This window comes from Podarcis gaigeae (genome assembly GCF_964106915.1).
Source record: "Podarcis gaigeae genome assembly, chromosome: 1".
In the NCBI taxonomy this organism is placed as follows: domain Eukaryota; kingdom Metazoa; phylum Chordata; class Lepidosauria; order Squamata; family Lacertidae; genus Podarcis; species Podarcis gaigeae.
This window is the reverse complement of record NC_139678.1, coordinates 38,702,264-38,720,261: the sequence shown is the minus strand read 5'-3', so window position 1 is coordinate 38,720,261 and position 17,998 is coordinate 38,702,264. Positions and strand designations below refer to the sequence as shown.

At 43.8% G+C, this 17,998-nt stretch overlaps 1 protein-coding gene across 2 annotated transcripts; it reads left to right on the top strand.

Annotated features, from left to right (window-relative positions):
* The first annotated feature begins 6,029 nt into the window (after positions 1–6,029).
* On the top strand, positions 6,030–16,887 carry ACTC1 (actin alpha cardiac muscle 1). Of its 2 annotated transcripts, none has more exons than XM_083743614.1 (7): positions 6,030–6,185; positions 7,424–7,572; positions 10,355–10,679; positions 12,023–12,184; positions 12,915–13,106; positions 16,190–16,371; positions 16,544–16,887. In XM_083743614.1, exons 2-7 carry the CDS (start codon positions 7,444–7,446, stop codon positions 16,685–16,687), a joined length of 1,134 nt encoding a protein of 377 aa, XP_083599740.1. In that variant the 5' UTR covers positions 6,030–6,185; positions 7,424–7,443; the 3' UTR covers positions 16,688–16,887. The 2 variants fall into 2 exon arrangements, with proteins under 2 accessions (XP_083599740.1, XP_083599741.1); XM_083743615.1 differs by having other exon boundaries at positions 6,140–6,480.
* The last annotated feature ends 1,111 nt before the right edge of the window (positions 16,888–17,998 follow it).

Genomic DNA, 17,998 nt, shown 5'->3' with positions numbered 1-17,998 from the left:
CACCATTTCCTCCTATTTGATCTTATTTATACATGAGAGTAGGTCCTTTTGAATCATGCTGTGAGTCTTTACTCTGCCCTCAGTCTTGAAATAATGTCCCAGATGGCAAGGATGAGAACTAGAGGCAGGAAAAATCCAAGCCAGATGTGGTGTCTCTTTGAAGTTTGTCTAACAAGAAATTTATTTATGGTAGATAGAAGTTGTGGGTGTCTTGCATTAGTTCAGTGAACTCCTAATTCTTAGTCAAGGTAGCTGATCTGGAGAAGATGAGAGAGGTTTGTGGAGGGCACCTCCGGGAACCCCGCTCCCAAGGTGACAACTCATCTAATGTCTCATAGAATGAAAGTGTCGCTCTAAAGAAGAGGGGAATAATCCCTTATAAGGGACAGTGAGTCTCATGCTGAGAATAGGCTTCCGAGGGTGGGTAGGTAGAGATTTAAGGGCTCCTGGAAGTGAGTGATTTGATCATTAGAAGAATCTATTTATTTATATCTATTCATTATTAATTTAATTTATACTCCTCCATTTTTTCACAAAGGAGCCCAAGGTGGCAAATAGCTGTATGTGAGATAGGGGGGTGTAAACTGCATTGCTGACTTGCCTGCTTGATGTGAAGGTTCAAGATGCCATGCTCCATCAAGGTAGGCCGAGCAGTGGTCAACAGTCATGGTGCACATTAGCACTGACAGGGCAGGGAAATTTAGATATGCAGTCCTGGAAACAAAATTTTGGTGGCTAGGTAAGAAGTTGAAAGTCAGAATGACCAACATAGCTTTCTTAGAAATGCTATCTGTGCCAGGTGATTAGCTGAACTAATGCAGAGCTATGGGGCCTCAACATGTAGGAGTGTTAGGAAAAGGGGGCTGGACTTGTTAGGCACTGCAGAACTTTTGGGCACCACATATGGCTGTTTTATCCAATATGGACAATACAACACTCTCATACTGATATCCAAGTGGAAATGCCCCAAAGTGTCCCTTGTAGACAAATCCCCATGACCTCATCATGTACTCTTGAATACAGACATGTCAAAGCAGTTGGTTTGAATATGTATGCCGTCAACTTTTCTGCATTTCCCACGGAACAGAAGATTTGCTTCTGGTAGCACCTGAGGCCCTATGGCTCCATAAATAAAACAGCTGTCTTTGTGGATATCTGTCACTTCAGAACTCCAGGAAGAAGGGAAGCTGTACATTAGTTGTACACTTTAGTTACAAATGCCTAGCAGCTCTTTTGGGAGATGTTCCAGGCCATTCCAATCTCTAATCATTCACCTCCTTATGATCAGGTTAACTTCTTCTGTGCTGAATTGGCAAGAGCTGATCTGGTATTTTTGAAAACAAAGGGTGGAATTCAACGTAGCGCTAAATGGGGTATGCTCGAGGGGAACAAGATCTGCTTGCACGACAGGACTTTCTCCTCCCCTTGCATGCCCCCTAAACATTTTCTGGGTTTTTCCCAACCCACCAGAGCAAATTTAGGGGGGCCCTGGGCATGGTAAGGAGAGAAAGGGGGGAAGCCCTGTTGTGTGAGAGGAACTATGCAACAACATAGTTGAAAAACCTGACTCTTCCAGTGTCTTTTTGATCCCAACATTATATAACTCTCAAGTAATGTTTTTGTTTGTTTCCTGTTCACCAGCCACTGTAACATCACTTTATGGCAGGAAGCAGTAGGATTTTGGCCATAGGAATGAGTTTTATTTGGGTCCTTTGGGAAAGGCTGTAATGGGGCAGATGCCATTTTTTTTATTTACACACATTAACTTACCATTCTACTCAACAGAGTTTTTATAATGAATGTTTCAATAAGTGGATACTTCCAAGGTTTTGAAGGTAATAAATGGATAGTTTTGATTTCTGCTGTCCTTTCAGTAAAGCAAATTAAGCTTGGACAGACTAAAACTCACTGATTTGTCAGCTTCAGAGCTATACACTGTGATGGCTTTAGAAGTTCAAATTCACCATCTCCATCCATAACACACCCACAGAAATGCCTTTGTGTGCTGTGGAAAGGCTCCATTGCTTATATTCTCTTGGGGTGAGAGGAAGTTTGGTATCTATATATTTCTAGAGACTGAAAACATTTCTCCATACAATTCTGTTGTGAGGGGGAGCCAGTGTGTTGGGGATTTTGTTACAACTTCTCTAATACTTTGCAAATTGTTATGAGCTCCAACACTGAGGATAGGCTGAGGAGAAAACCAAAGGAGGATTAGCATCCTGAGCTAAATTCCTCATTGACTATTTACACACCCAGGGTTTCATCTGTTATAAGGTCAAAGAACACCTAATTCCTCTACTTGGTTACAATACCCCCAAAACAATGTTGTTAAGGTTCCCAGTAAGATTGTATTTCAGAGAAAATAATCTGAAAAAGCTGTAAGTTTTGTAATTTCTTTAATGACAGCACACACCGCTTTGCAACATCTAGTGTGTTGTGTACATAAGATTTTTGTGTGGGAAATGCTGATAAAACAGAAAAATACAAGTGCATTGTGGCATACACCTTTAATTAGAAGTAGCTAGCAGAGTCCTCCTCTCCCCTTTCTGATGCTTGCTTTCCAAATATCTCACATAGACATGCACATGTCTGGATAATTTAAAGTCTGAGTTCCCAAAGGACATTGTACTCTGCCATATAATGAAGTTCCTCTAGGATACACATTGACAATCTGGGCCATTGCATACCAAGCGAAGCCCACTCAACAACTGCCTCTCCGGTCTTTCTATTTTTAACTAAAGAACAACAAAAAATCCTTAAATTGTTGGGATGAATCTTTGAGATTCCACCGCTGGAGCAAATTATGAATCTAGATGTTTCAACAACTGAGCAGGGAAGCAACTGCCACATTTCATTAATACCAGAGCTTGCTTTTTGGTTTGTTTGTTTGTTTGTTTGTTTGTTTGTTTGTGGTTCAAGCTGCTTCATCTTCCTTGTGCGCATTACTATGCAGTAACAATCAAACGTGCACAAAAAAGGACAAAAACTGGAAGGTTAAATGAACATGTGCTAATGCAATCCATCAGAAACATGCCCCCGCCACACACATCTTGCCTATTTGCCAAATTACAGGAGGCAAGCATTTTTCTTCCCATGTTTATCAAAGCTTAAAGACACTTCTAGTGCACTCTGTGTCAGAAACATATGCTGCTTTCTCTCTTAGTTAGGTACTTTTTCATGACAGTCTCAGTAATCAGCCTGCTCACCTGCTGTTACTGCATAAGAGCTGGCTATGAAAGAAAGAGGAAAAAGAAAGAAATTGATGAATTCCAAAACACAGTTTCTTTCTTTCTTTCTTTCTTTCTTTCTTTCTTTCTTTCTTTCTTTCTTTCTTTCTTTCTTTCTTTCTTTTCTTTTTAAAAGAACCCCATGAAAGGTTATTTGGTGTGGACGGTACTGTTGAAAATGTCCTGTGTAAATTTCTGAAATCTAGCAATACATTTTTAAAAATTTATTAGATGTATCTCCTGTTCTGTCCCCTGGGTTCAGAGCAGCTTACAGCAGTTTCTCCAAATGTGGACACTTCTGTCCTCAAGGGACTCACAGTCCAAATACATTATGATTTTGCTGAGACCTTCTCTCTGTGTGCATTATAAGCAGATGGATAAGAGGGGACTCTGGCCATGCTACTGGCACCACCTCTGACATCATATGCCACCCTGATGACCTTTTCACAGGTCTGGAAAAAAATCACCTACGTCCACACCACTTTTCAGATCTTTCACTCTGTGCATGAAGGTCAGAGGCAGCACCAAGGAGCACATGACATTGGGGACCAAGCTAGTGAAACAGTTTTGTTCTCCCTTCCTCATGAATTCCTTGTACACATTGCAAAGTTATGATGAATGAGCTTGTTGCTTAGATTATGGACTTCCTAGCTCCAAGAGCTGCTGCACATAAGACAGAATTTCCTGTATGGAACTCTGCTCTGGCATGACAAAACTTTCAATTAACATTATCAATTCATGCCTTCATCTGTCCTATTTGACAAACTACATGCAGCTTCCTGTATGGATGTGATCGCTAAATAGGAAATTGGTCTAGATAAGAAGCCAATGAAGTCTTTTACTCCATTAACCACCCTAATCATCATCCTCATCAACTTTATAACAAGGTAAAGCGATATGATGATCACTCCCCTATTACAGACCTGGATTTGAGACATCCTAGTTTGCACATAGCCAGCCTCTGGATCTGTGGTTGACCTAAAGTTTAAAGCAGGGGCTTTTCAACCAATGAACCATGCACTAAAAAGCCATGGCTCTATATCAGCTCTCAAATATGTACTTACCATTGGCTCTAATGGCCACTGCATGATGTCATAAAATCCCTTCACTGGGTGGGTCATTGCCACAATTCCAGGAATGCCCAGCACCATGAAGTGAAATGTTGCACTGACACAAAAATGTTTAATAGCAATGGAACACAGATGGTCATGGAAATAACTCACCGGCATTTTAGCCACTTGTGATTCATCACATTTTATTTACTTTTTTATTCATAGAATTTCTATACCACCCTTCATCCAAGGATCACAGGACAGTTTACAATACAAAATAAAAGTAAAAATAAAATACTCAATTGCACTTATTTAACATTTTGTTAATGGGTCAATATGTTTCAAATGTTCAGGATGTGAGGGCCATTCCTTATGTAGCTAGCAGGGCTGGGAGAATCCCCAAAGTTTGCAAATGTACAAATAAAAGTGTTTTTTTTGCGGGGGAACCCAAAGGGAGAGGGAACCCTGAAAACAGCCCAATGGGAACAAACCTTGCTCAGTGGCCATGGGATCAGGGCCGTCTTACCCATAGGCACTAGGGGTGCGGGGCACCCAGGTGCTGGGCTCTCAGGGGCACCAGGCCAAGAGTCCAGGGCCCAAGAGTTAAGTCCGGGGAAGAGCCCATCCGTCGGTTGGAGTGCTGCGGCATGCTCTTCTGCTGTGGGCGGCTCTGCACTGCAAATTCAGGGGCAACTGAGCCAGCGAGACGCTGAGGCGGCCAGCCAACTCCATGCTCCTGCGCGCCTAGGACTGGGCAACCTGGGGGGGGGGGGCACTGGGCAGATCTTTGCACCCTGGCGCTGCATATGCTTAGGACAGCCCTACATGGAGTACTGGTTGGCTGTTTGGGGGCTGGCTGGGGACAATGACAGAAAGTAGATTGTGAACGGAACGGAATGATCTCAGAGAAATGGAAGCACTGAAAACATTCAGCTGCAGAACCCACTTATTCATTCCTTATAGGTATTTATTCAATTTCTACCCCACCCTTCCTTACAAAGGAACGCAAGGCAGCAAAAACATAAATAATAAAACTTTTCCCAAAACATTCTGAAAACAGTGCAAACAGTCCAATAGACAGTTTGAAACATTCTCTCGCCGGCTGATCACCCCAAGTGCAGAAATTGATTTTGGTGAAACCTCCTTTCTGCTTAAGGAATGTTATAGATTAACAACACCTTATGGGGTGGGGTTGTGCAGTGGGGACAAAAATCGGGGTGGGGGGGAGAGATGATGTGTGGTGTCGGAACCCACACAGAAGGCAATGGGGCCTGGGCTGGGGGAGGGGAAGCTCCTCGCATCTTGCTGAAGGAATCCATCCCTGCCCTTTGAAAGCTTCTCCCTCCCCTGTCTAGTTGCCGACACCCCCACCCTCTGCAGTGACACATGCCAGACACTGTGGCAGCGAGAGCTTAATTCATTGATCTTTCCACAGCTTTGAGATTCTTTAAGCACACCAAGATGGAGAAAGCCATTTCCATTCATTGAGGAGGCATATGTGTTTTAACTTGCCTCCAGAAGTGGGTTGGCATGAGTCCCCCCCCACCCCCACCCCACCCCCCCCACATACACACAGACTCGCCCCCCTCCCCTTCAAAAGGGTTCCCTATTTGGCCATCCCCCTTAGCAGCTGGACTACAAACCCCCTCGGCTTACCTTACATGGGCTGTGGGGCCCCGAGTGTTTCGCCCGGGCTGTGACTTTTGCCTTCCCTACTCCATTAATGGCCTCGCTGCTCCTCAATGGCGTGAAGGCGACCAAATAAGGACAAGGTGCCTGGCCGGTCCCTCAGGAGCCGGAGAGTGACACCGCCACTCCGCCGAGTATAAATGGGTGGCTCTCCCTGCTAGTCGGGACCCAGCCTGGTGCTCAGGACCCCCGCGCAGTTTTAAGTGTTGAGCTGGTGAGTAGCGCAGCTGACCAAACCCGGCCGTCTAAGCCTGGATGCGGCAAGGCAGGAGCCGCGCTTGGCATCCTCGGGGCAGCCTCCCTGCCAAGCACCTCGGTTACCTTCGACGGGACGTGTGTTTGCGCGACTGTGCGATCCAGAGAGGTGGGGTGGGCTACGAAGCATTGAATTGGATCCGCTGCGCATTCCTGCGCACAGATCTACCTTTGGAAGCAAGTCACACTTTGTTCGATGGGGCTGCGCTCACTTGCAGCCTCGCGCTGCGATCCTAGCCCCGCTTTACCTGGGGGTAAGCCCCATTCAATAGGACTTACTTACGGTTAGGATCGCGCTGTTTCAGCCAATGAAGCGCCAGGCAAGAGCGGTTTAAATTTACTCTTCCCATCCGGATTGTGGATCGCCTTTGGGGTGCGCTGCGCGGCTTGCGCGCACGGAAGAGATGGCTAGAGAGTAACAGGTTTAAGTTCAACTACTCTCAGAGTTAACTGTGTAGGATTGAGCTATTTGGTCTCCCTCGGAAAATTCACCGGTGGTTTTGTTTTGCTTGCAGCACGCTGCCCGAGACATAACAAAGAAATGTTGTGTTTGCTCTCTTAGCCGCCACATTAGCGCTATTTCTAACTTTACATTTCACCCTCGCCACTTTTACAGTGGCGGGGAGGGGAATCCCAAGAAATAACGCCTTTTGAAAATACTGACCCCCCCCCAAAAAATTACTGGGATTCCAAATTTGCGTTCAGTCAAAAATATGAGGGTCCCGAGTTGGAGACAGACAAGAAAATAGGAGAGCGCTGCGATCCACAAATTGCTTGAGGCGGGCGGTGTGAAATTCGAGAGGGGCTAAATACCAAACACGACACCTGCTTAAGCATTGTGTAGACCGCGCCAACTACAGTCGTGTCTCCCGTGGCGCGAAGGCATTCTGACCTGTTGTAACTGGAGCCCCGCGGGATGAATTAGAGGAGCGCAGCCAAGGAATATCATGGGTGGCATGTGGGGAAGGGAGCCCGTTGCCTGGAGCCTGGAACCGGCCCGAGCGGGGAACTTTCAGTTGGCTGGAGTTTGTTGTTGTTGTTTGTTTTGTCTCTTCGTGCTTAGACGTGAAGGGTCTTTTGAGATCGGGTGGGCGAAGCGACCCAGCCTCGGGGGCTCTCTGCTTAGCGCTGCCGCCGCCTTCGGTCTCGCCCTCGGCCCCGACGACGCGCCCTACTTGCCGATCTTGTGTCTTTCAGCTCCCTGATTCCTTCCCGAGATGTGTGACGACGAGGAGACCACCGCCCTGGTGTGCGACAATGGATCGGGCTTGGTCAAGGCAGGCTTCGCCGGAGACGATGCCCCTCGCGCCGTCTTCCCTTCCATCGTCGGCCGCCCCAGGCACCAGGTAAACTTTCCACCCCCGACGACACCCAAGAACAAGGAGAGACCAGTCTTTTCCTTTGACTAGCCCGGGGGACTGTCAAACTAATGCATACAAGTGCAGTGTACGCGAACACGCGTCCTTTTTGCCTTTTCCTTTTAAGCCCGTCCTAGCTCCACTGTATACTCCCATCTTTCCCTCTCCAGATTTTCCTCTCCCTCAGCAATCCTCTCTTCTCTAACTTTCTCTTCTTCAGCCTGCTGCAGTGAATCTCCCCCTCCCCTTGCCGCAAACTTTTCTCTTCTTTATCTGTTTGGCTGATCAGTTTGTGTGCCTCCACAAATCATAAACTTGTAGCATTGGGCATAAAGAGACACAACGCTCCTCAAACTCGTTTTCTACAGTACTTGGTCATTGACCGCAATAGATTGATTGAATTCATGTTCCAGTTTTTGACATTCCAATCCCCGCTCCGTCTTCATTTACTTGCTAGTAATACTTAAGGGACGCAGGTGGCACTGTGGGTTAAAGCCTCAGCGCCTAGGACTTGCCGATCGAAAGGTCAGCGGTTCGAATCCCTGCGGCGGGGTGCGCTCCCGCTGCTCGGTCCCAGCGCCTGCCAACCTAGCAGTTCGAAAGCACCTCCGGGTGCAAGTAGATAAATAGGGACCGCTTACCAGCGGGAAGGTAAACGGCGTTTCCGTGTGCGGCTCTGGCTCGCCAGAGCAGCGATGTCACGCTGGCCACGTGACCCGGAAGTGTCTCCGGACAGCGCTGGCCCCTGGCCTCTTGAGTGAGATGGGCGCACAACCCCAGAGTCTGTCAAGACTGGCCCGTACGGGCAGGGGTACCTTTACCTTTACCTTTTAATACTTCAATTCCTTGCCCCCACTTTTGCTTTGATCTTCTATTCCTCTTCCCCATTGGCGAGTTCTAACTTTTTAAACTGGAAGTGATTTGAAAACTAATATAAATCGGTCTTCCCCATTCCTGTCTTGTACATAGTTGCTGCGCATAACTAAACCTTCCCACCTGGCACAATGCCACTTCCACAGTGCCGCATGTTGCAGGACCTACAATGTACAGTTGGCACCTTATATAAATGCTCATTAATAGTAACCTTCTCTCCCAGGAGTTTGCAGCTTCTATAATCCTATTTTCCTCACTTGCATTCCAGTCACCTTCCAAGGAATTTAGGTCAATGTCAATGGGGTTATTCCATATCTCACAACAGACTTGTGAGATGGACTACGATCAGAAATAGTGACTTTTTCCATATCACCCAGAGACTTGAACAATAATGTCCAAGTCCTCTTACTACTCCATGGCCCCTTAAACTTCCATTCTATTGCTTCTTTTGCTTTTAATCCTCTGCTCCATTTCTCTCATTTTCTATCCTGTATTTACTTCTCACTTGTATCTTATTCCTTTGATTACTTTCGTTTTTGCGTTACCTCCCAGGCTGTTTTTCCATACGCAGGTGGTGCTGTGGGTTAAAGCCTCAGCGCCTAGGACTTGCCGATCGAAAGGTCGGCGGTTCGAATCCCTGCAGCAGGGTGCGCTCCCGCTGCTCGGTCCCAGCGCCTGCCAACCTAGCAGTTCGAAAGCACCTCCGGGTGCAAGTAGATAAATAGGGACCACTTACCAGCGGGAAGGTAAACGGCGTTTCCGTGTGCGGCTCTGGCTCGCCAGAGCAGCGATGTCACGCTGGCCACGTGACCCGGAAGTGTCTCCGGACAGCGCTGGCCCCTGGCCTCTTAAGTGAGATGGGCGCACAACCCCAGAGTCTGTCAAGACTGGCCCGTACGGGCAGGGGTACCTTTACCTTTACCTTTACCCAGGCTGTTACTTTCTCTTATTCACTCTCCGTTGAAAAACAGTTTTAAAGTTTTGTATGTTGATTGGCAACAAACTCATACCTATGATTAATACATGACTTTTGGGTCTCCTCAAATAAGTAGTAGCAGTGCCAATCCTTATTCCATACTCACCCAACGTTGTTGAGCTACAGATCCCATCATCCCTGGCTACTGGCCATGCTGAATGGGGATGATGGGAGTTGTAGTCCATCATCCTCTGAAGGGCTACCCTTGATCTCCAAATTTTGTAAAAGTCTTAAAAACTCCACTTTCCCCATAACCATAGAAAGGTTAAATTTTAACTTGGGATGATTTCTGGAACATAACATTGGATGTATTTGCTAATAAATGTGATGTGTTGAACTATGTTGGCCCATTCAGGTTCATGGATGCAATGAAAAACAGGCATGACCCAGACCCAGCTATCCAGTTTAAGTGAAAGAACTTGTAGCATGCCATCAGTATAACTTCAAAATGCTTTAACACTGTTCCTTAAATTTCTGAGGCTGCATTTGCCAAACAGCAGTAGTTTACTTCAACAGTAACCAACTATCAATTACTTCATCTTGGGAAGTACGTGGAAATATTGTACAGGAGTAATGTCCACGTTGTGCTGCCAGTGAGGAGACTAGAGAAGTTGTTGTTTTTTATTATGGCAGTTAGTCCTGGAACAAACTAGTAAACTACTACTAAATGACAGGTGATGCAAATGCACCCTAAATACATTTTATATATTAGCTTTCATTCACCCACATTTTATACCTGTTTCATAACCAAGTGAAAGAAGAAAATGACCTTTTAATAACATGAATTAAATGATGAATTATTGACACCATCTTTCATCAAGTTTCCTCTGCTTGTCTCACACTTAAGTCAATCATTTTGTCCTTTATGCTACACTGTCTCACAATGCCTGGTATTGTTTTCTTGTCTCTCCTGCCCTCTAGGGTGTCATGGTTGGTATGGGCCAGAAAGACTCTTATGTGGGTGATGAAGCTCAGAGCAAGAGGGGTATCTTGACCTTGAAATATCCCATTGAACATGGCATTATCACTAACTGGGATGACATGGAAAAAATCTGGCACCATACTTTCTATAATGAACTGCGTGTTGCCCCCGAAGAACATCCCACCCTGCTCACTGAGGCTCCTCTGAACCCCAAGGCCAACCGTGAAAAGATGACCCAAATCATGTTTGAGACCTTCAATGTGCCTGCCATGTATGTGGCCATCCAAGCTGTTCTATCCCTTTATGCTTCTGGACGTACTACAGGTAAAAAGCAACTGGTTGTTTGGCTTAGCAGTCTCTCTACACCTAAGTCAACCAAGTTCACTCCCTCCTTGTATTCTGCATTAAATTTGGATCAGGGGTGGGGAACAAGCGACTCCACAGATATTGGAGCACAACTAGGATCAGCCCCAACCAACACCGGGCAGTAATCAGGGATGATGGGAGTTGTAACTGCAGCAACATCTGGAGTTGCCATAGCTTCCCCAACCCTGAGCTAGATTCTCAAAAAGCTGTAGTTCCTACAATAATGCTCAGTCTCTATTGCAAATTAGAGCCCCCCCCAACTTTTTCTTCCTTTGCAGGCATGGTAATAGCCCACTGGTTTAGCCCTGTAAGCATTATGGCATCAGTATATGTATTCCAAATCCTATAGGGTCTGGCGCCATCTTGGAAACCAACCAAGCTGGAGACCAAAGGGCCCAATACACATATTTAGGAGCACCTGGGAAGTTCCTCCCTTCTTTTCCTGCAGTTGGCGCCTTCCCATTTTTTCTTTATGATTTCTCTAATTTATTTGAATGTCACCCCATAATATGAAATTATCTGTATGGCTCACAATATGCAAGTAAAAAATGCCAACTGAAATGCAAAATAAAACATAAAGCCATTGAAATAGGAAAACAACAACAAACAACATAAGTACAACAAAACTCCCAAAATTAAAAACAGATTTTAAGTAACAGAGACTCAGCCCCAGATTAAGTTATTTAAAAAGCCTGGCCTGGGTGAACAGAAAGATCTTCAGCGGGTGCCAAAACAAACACAAAGAAGGGAAGATGATTCCATAAAGGGGTTACCACTTCAGAGAAGGCTCTCCTACCATATAGGCAGGCCAGTCATGTGATTCCTTCTCACCTGGTCATTGTCTAGCCAAGATGAAGGATGATGATCAGGTGCTATTGGCCCTTTATATGTTATAGCAGCTTTGTGGGATAAATGACACCATTTTGTGAATACAGCATGGGCACGCCATGCTGGGGAAAAAACAATCTGTAGTAAATACTCTCAGTATTAAAAAATAAATATCTTACCATAGTTGTAATGGAAGACAGTACCATTACTGGTAGAAAAGGTAAGCTGAAGATGAATTTCAGGAAGTCTTTGCCTTGGATATTATGGTCTGTGGAATGATGATGAGAACTATTTGAAATAAGAAAGCTCTCCCTCCTCAGTCATTTTTCTTATACCACTTGAGTCTTTATTTGCATACAAATTCTTCTGACCTGCTAAATTGCTTGTTGAAAGACCCCATCACTCCTGAAAACATCCACTATAGGTTTGTTTGCATAGAGACTTATCTGATCTTGGCCATTACTATCTCACAGGTATTGTCCTTGATTCTGGGGATGGTGTTACGCACAATGTCCCAATCTATGAAGGTTATGCTCTCCCTCATGCCATCATGCGCCTGGATCTGGCAGGCAGGGATCTGACCGACTACCTCATGAAGATTCTAACAGAACGTGGTTATTCCTTTGTGACAACTGGTAAGCACAATTCAGGCTCACTTGGAAATGCGGGTTGGGGGGGGAAGCTAAGGTTTGTTTTAATATATATTTCTGTCTGTCCATGAAGCTTTTTGACTATATATACACACAAGCACAGCAACAAAATGTTGAACAAACTACATACATTGCCTACATTGTCACCACAATTAAAAGGTATTTCTGTGAACTCATTCCTCTTATTATAAAACCCTCCCCAAACATGTTGATTATAAAATGTGCACATTTAATGCAAAAATATTCTGCTTAACTTTCTTTTAAAACATGAGTTCTGCTACATTCTACACTCACATACCACTTTTAGAAGACTCGAAAATAGCAACTCAGAAGAATTAAATTCAATGATAGCCGAAGTCACATAAAATGGATTTTTTAAAAAAATCTTTTAATCCTCTGACTGGAGCTGTGCTTCTTGCCAGATTCCACATGGGCCACACCCACTACCATTTTCTCCTCTTACCCTGCAAGACTTTGCTTTTGTGCAAATCCTGCTTCCCCTACAATTCTTCAACCTGTCTAGTTTATTGAGTGATGCTGTAGGCACCTCCAGGATGTGACAGATCTCTATACTCCTGTTTGAGTGCAGGGAACATCTCAGAGAAAGGGATGGTTTCTTTCCCCCATATTTTTTCATTCGCCTTGGTTCCCACTTGCCTTTCCTTGGCCTTTATCTCCTCTTCTCTGCCATTAATTTCTGCTTTTGCCTTTACAGCTGAACGTGAGATTGTCCGTGACATTAAGGAGAAGTTGTGCTACGTTGCTCTGGACTTTGAGAATGAAATGGCTACTGCAGCCTCCTCCTCTTCTCTAGAGAAGAGCTACGAGTTGCCTGATGGCCAGGTCATCACAATTGGGAACGAGCGTTTCCGCTGCCCAGAAACTCTCTTCCAACCATCTTTCATTGGTAAGTGTCCTGAAGCATGCCACATACAAACCTCATCTCTGTTACAGAATCCCTCACAAATTTCTGGATCATTACTACTGACAAGTGCCTGACGGAAGGAAGTGTGTGTGGCGATTGGGGGGTGGGGAAGGTAGTGGGATGGTTAGGCCAGATTCAATCATAGAACTAAAACTTCTGGTAACAAACTGCCCCCCCCCAACAAGATCAGTTACATGGCATATCACACTTATAGAACAACTAGTGCACTATCTACAGTGGTACCTCGGGTTACAAACACTTCGGGTTACAGACTCTGCTAACCCGGAAGTAGTACCTCAGGTTAAGAACTTTACCTCAGGATAAGAGCAGAAATTGCGCGGCGGCAGCGCGGCGGCAGTGGGAGGTTAAAGTGGTACCTCAGGTTAAGAACGGTTTCAGGTTAAGAACTGACCTCCAGAACGAATTAAGTTTGTAATCAGAGGTACCACTGTATATAATATACAAGTTACATGCAACACATACTTTATAGCCGCAAAAAATAATAGGCACCTGCTCTTGACTATCCATAGACCTGCTCTTCTACATAAGAAATAAATGGTATCTTCCTTAAAAGGAGGATTTCTGTACCAAAAGGAATTATTGTGAAAATAAGTAGTATTGGGGTGGGGGGGGGGCGCGCCAAATTCTGACCTTACTCAGGGCACTATATTACCAAAGTCCACCCCTATTCCAAGGTACTCAATCAAGATGGCAGTATACATGGTTTTGCCCTTCTCCACTTTATCCTCAAAACAACCCTTTGTGGTAGTTTAGGCTGAGAGACAATGACTGGCCCAAGGGTCACCCAGTGAGCTTTCATGACTGAGTGTGGATTTGAACCCTGGTTTTCTAGGTCCTAGTCTGACAAAAACCACTTCACCACATTGGCTCCACCGTATAGTTATGTCTGTGTGGAATGGCATCCCATCCCCACTGTGAGCCTTGCTGATGACCAAGGACCAGTTTAGGGGGGCTTTATTGAATTTAGCAGGTGATAACAAAGTCTAAGGAGATGGACTGCTTTGTTTAGACAGTGTCTAGCAAACTGTGGCACTAAAGGAGTAAAATGTAGCATTGGAACTGGCTATCAGCTGCTGCTGCTGCATTCCTTTTTTTTGGCACACGTTCTCACCACACAGCAAAAATCCTCATTTGTTGAGTTTGCTCTTTTTGGGGAGGAGGAGGAGACATGTGTATCCTGAAGAATTACTGCATCTAGTCCAACAAACATGTGCGTCTGAGGCCTAATAACTTTATCCTCTTGGTTATTCTTCTCAGTTAATTAAATTATCCAGCCATGTGAGGCTTCTCTCCATCAGCAAAATGACTAATTACACTAGGGGTGTGGAGACATCCATTAGGAATATCTACATATCTGACTAGTTCCCTACTTTTATGTGCCAAATGTCTATTGCCATGGATGTGCCTGTGTCGCAGGCATGAATGTCAAAGGCACAACATTATTTACTTTAAAGACCAGAGTGGTTGTCCTGTGCCAATCACATTGCGATGTTCAAAAAAAGAAAATAATCACAATAAATGCTCCTCAAATGCAATTTTTCTTGAATGCAATAAAGAGCAGGTCTTCTGGCCTTGCAGAAACTTGTATCCATGGCTAATTTATTGTTGACCCTTCCAGTGCCCAGCAGCAGCAGCAGCAGCAGCAGCAATGATTTATTAAATATAGAATGGCACTCCAGATTATGCTAGATCCAGTATGTTAGTAACATCCAAGTGACGAGTTTCAAATAAAGGAAAGTGATATGCTTGAGGAAAGACTGTGTGTTAGGAGCTTGGCATTGTGGTTTTGATTGATTGCATTTGTGAGTTTTATTTGAGCCATAGTTCTGAGGGTTTATGGTATATACCTTAGACAAAGGACAAAGGAGGTTTTACCTCCTTGCACTTCAATAGAGTTTGTAGGGACAACTCCGCATAAGATCCATTGATCTACTAGATCAGTGCCTGAGAACTGCACCCTGTAAATGCTCCAAAGATAACTTGAAGCTCCAGAAAGGCTAGGGTAGATTCCTATTCCCTACAACCAACCTTTGATTTGATTGAGATAGTAATCTCCCCTTGTTCTGCCAAATAAATCTGATGGATGCAGCAAGTGTTTATAGTGTAAGTTTTGTGTGTTTAAATGCAGCTGCTCGTCAGCTGCCGTTTCGTTAAGGATCAAGTTTCAGTTCACTTTAAGCAGCCACCTGTCAACTAATACATTGGAACGTAACCCAGAAATTCTTACTTCTGATGTATTTTCTCCCCATGCTCACAGCTAAGCTCCTGCTCATACCTTCATCATCTGTCGCCTTCATAAACACAGGCTCTGCATTTCTCCACTTTCAAATGCAATTGCTAGCATAACCCACTGTGCCTTGAAGTTCTCACCATGTGGGCTATCAGTCTTACATTGCATCATGTCAAATCAAATTAGCCCAGTCATTAAAAAAAAAACTGTGCTGTGTATAAATTTATGAGGACATGTGCTGTGCATATCCATCTAACATGCTGACACAAAAACGGTTCATACAGCACTTTTTTTTTTGTTCATGCAAACAATCTTAACATTCCCTGGAACGTTGCTTTAAAGCTTTGGTGTGCTAAAGTTGCCTCGAGAAATGTAAAAACGAATCAGTGCAACACAATAAACAACCATTTCTGTGAACACAGTGATTGTGTTTCCACGGTCCCTATATATAGCCAAATGTCACACAGTAACACCCGTGAAGTTCTGAACAAGCTAGATTTCTGTGGTATAACTGGCATTATGCCACATTCTGAACTATTATTATTATTATTATTATTATTATTATTATTATTATTATTATTATTATATTAAAAACTATTACACCCGCCTCCTTTCCTTTCATACCTTATTTATTAACCCAGATATTAGGGTTTTTTAAAAAAAACTTTACCCAATTTTATGGCAAATTCTTGATGAGAAAATGGTTTTTTGCATTTTCAGTTCTCTTTTGTAGCTTTCTGCTTATGAAGAGTATTTCATAAAATCTCTTCTACCTTCGTCATTCAACAACTACACATTTTCTTTTCTTTCCAAGGCATGGAATCTGCTGGTATTCATGAAACTACTTACAACAGCATCATGAAGTGTGACATTGACATACGTAAAGATCTGTATGCGAACAATGTACTGTCAGGTGGCACTACCATGTACCCTGGTATTGCAGATCGTATGCAGAAAGAAATTACCGCTTTGGCTCCCAGCACCATGAAAATCAAGGTGAGCACATCTTTCATGTTCCAAACTGAAAATCAGAGTAATTTCAACTTTACCCAAATCTGAAAATGTGTATGCATGTTGTGTGTCAATGTCTTATGGAACAGCAGAAACAATGATGCAAGCAGTTATATTTTCTGGAAACTGAGAACCTTGCTTCTTTCCCTCTCTTTAGATCATTGCTCCTCCTGAGAGGAAGTACTCTGTCTGGATAGGTGGTTCCATCTTAGCATCTCTTTCAACTTTCCAGCAGATGTGGATCAGCAAACAGGAGTATGATGAGGCTGGCCCATCAATTGTCCACCGCAAGTGCTTCTAAGCATCTCCCTGCCCTCCCCCTCCACTCATCTCCCACTCAGGATGACAACATGCTTCTTGAAGTCTTTTTTTCCAGTAATCCTTCCTGAACTTGGTTCAGTTATTGTACAGTTTGTTTACACACACCCGTGCAATTTATTTGTGCTTCTTTGAATATTTATTGCTTTATAAATAAACATGATCTGGGACTTGCAACCTAAATATGCTCTTCAGGCTCTTTTCTTTTGTGTGGACATCCAAAAGCGGATTAGTAATATATATATATATATATATATATATATATATATATATATATATATATATTTGTGGCACTTAGCATTCAAGACATCATTGTCCTCCAGAGTGATCCTGTTTGGTGAAACAAGAAGCTCAGCTTCTTCCTATTAATTCAATCTGTCTATGTATTTTTGCTTTCCTTTTGAAACTTGAACAGATAAATATTTGATGCTAATATTTGAAAAGCAGTAGCCCGGGGTAAATAAAATATATAGGACAGGAGTGACAATCTGTTTTGCATTAAATCACTAGATTTGGAAAATTTTCTCCCCCGGTAAAGCTCAGCATAATCTAAGCATTGAAAGCTTAAGCACTGCTCAGCAAACCCAATTCGGTTATGTTAATATGATCAGAGAGTTATTTATAATAAATTGGGTTGATTTCTTAATCCTTCAAATACCCATCAATTATTTTCTTTGGGCAAGACAGAGCAAAGGAAAACACTAATCTCTTCTGACAACTTGCCCTCCCCTACCTTCTCAAGCCTACGCCAAACCCTGAAAGAAACAACTGTAAAGCTTGGATGTGCTGAAGCAAATGTCTAGAGTAGTTACAGTTTTAAACAAAATGTTATTGGTGCTTTTAAAGCCCAGTTCTTATTCCTGTCTGGCACCAGGCCAGGAATTCTCCACCTCATTGTGGGTGCTATTAAAATAGCAAAAGTAGGTGGTGAAAGGCCTGGCTATTTCTTTATGCTTTTCAACAGCTTATCTACTGTTTTTAGAATCATAGAATCATAGAGTTCGAAGAGACGACAAGGGCCATCGAGTCCAACCCCCTGCCAAGCAGGAAACACCATCAGAGCACTCCTGACATATGGTTGTCAAGCCTCTGCTTAAAGACCTCCAAAGAAGGAGACTCCACCACACTCCTTGGCAGCAAATTCCACTGTCGAACAGCTCTTACTGTCAGGAAGTTCTTCCTAATGTTTAGGTGGAATCTTCTTTCTTGTAGTTTGGAACCATTGCTCCGTGTCCGCTTTTCTGGAGCAGCAGAAAATAACCTTTCTCCCTCCTCTATGTGACATCCTTTTATA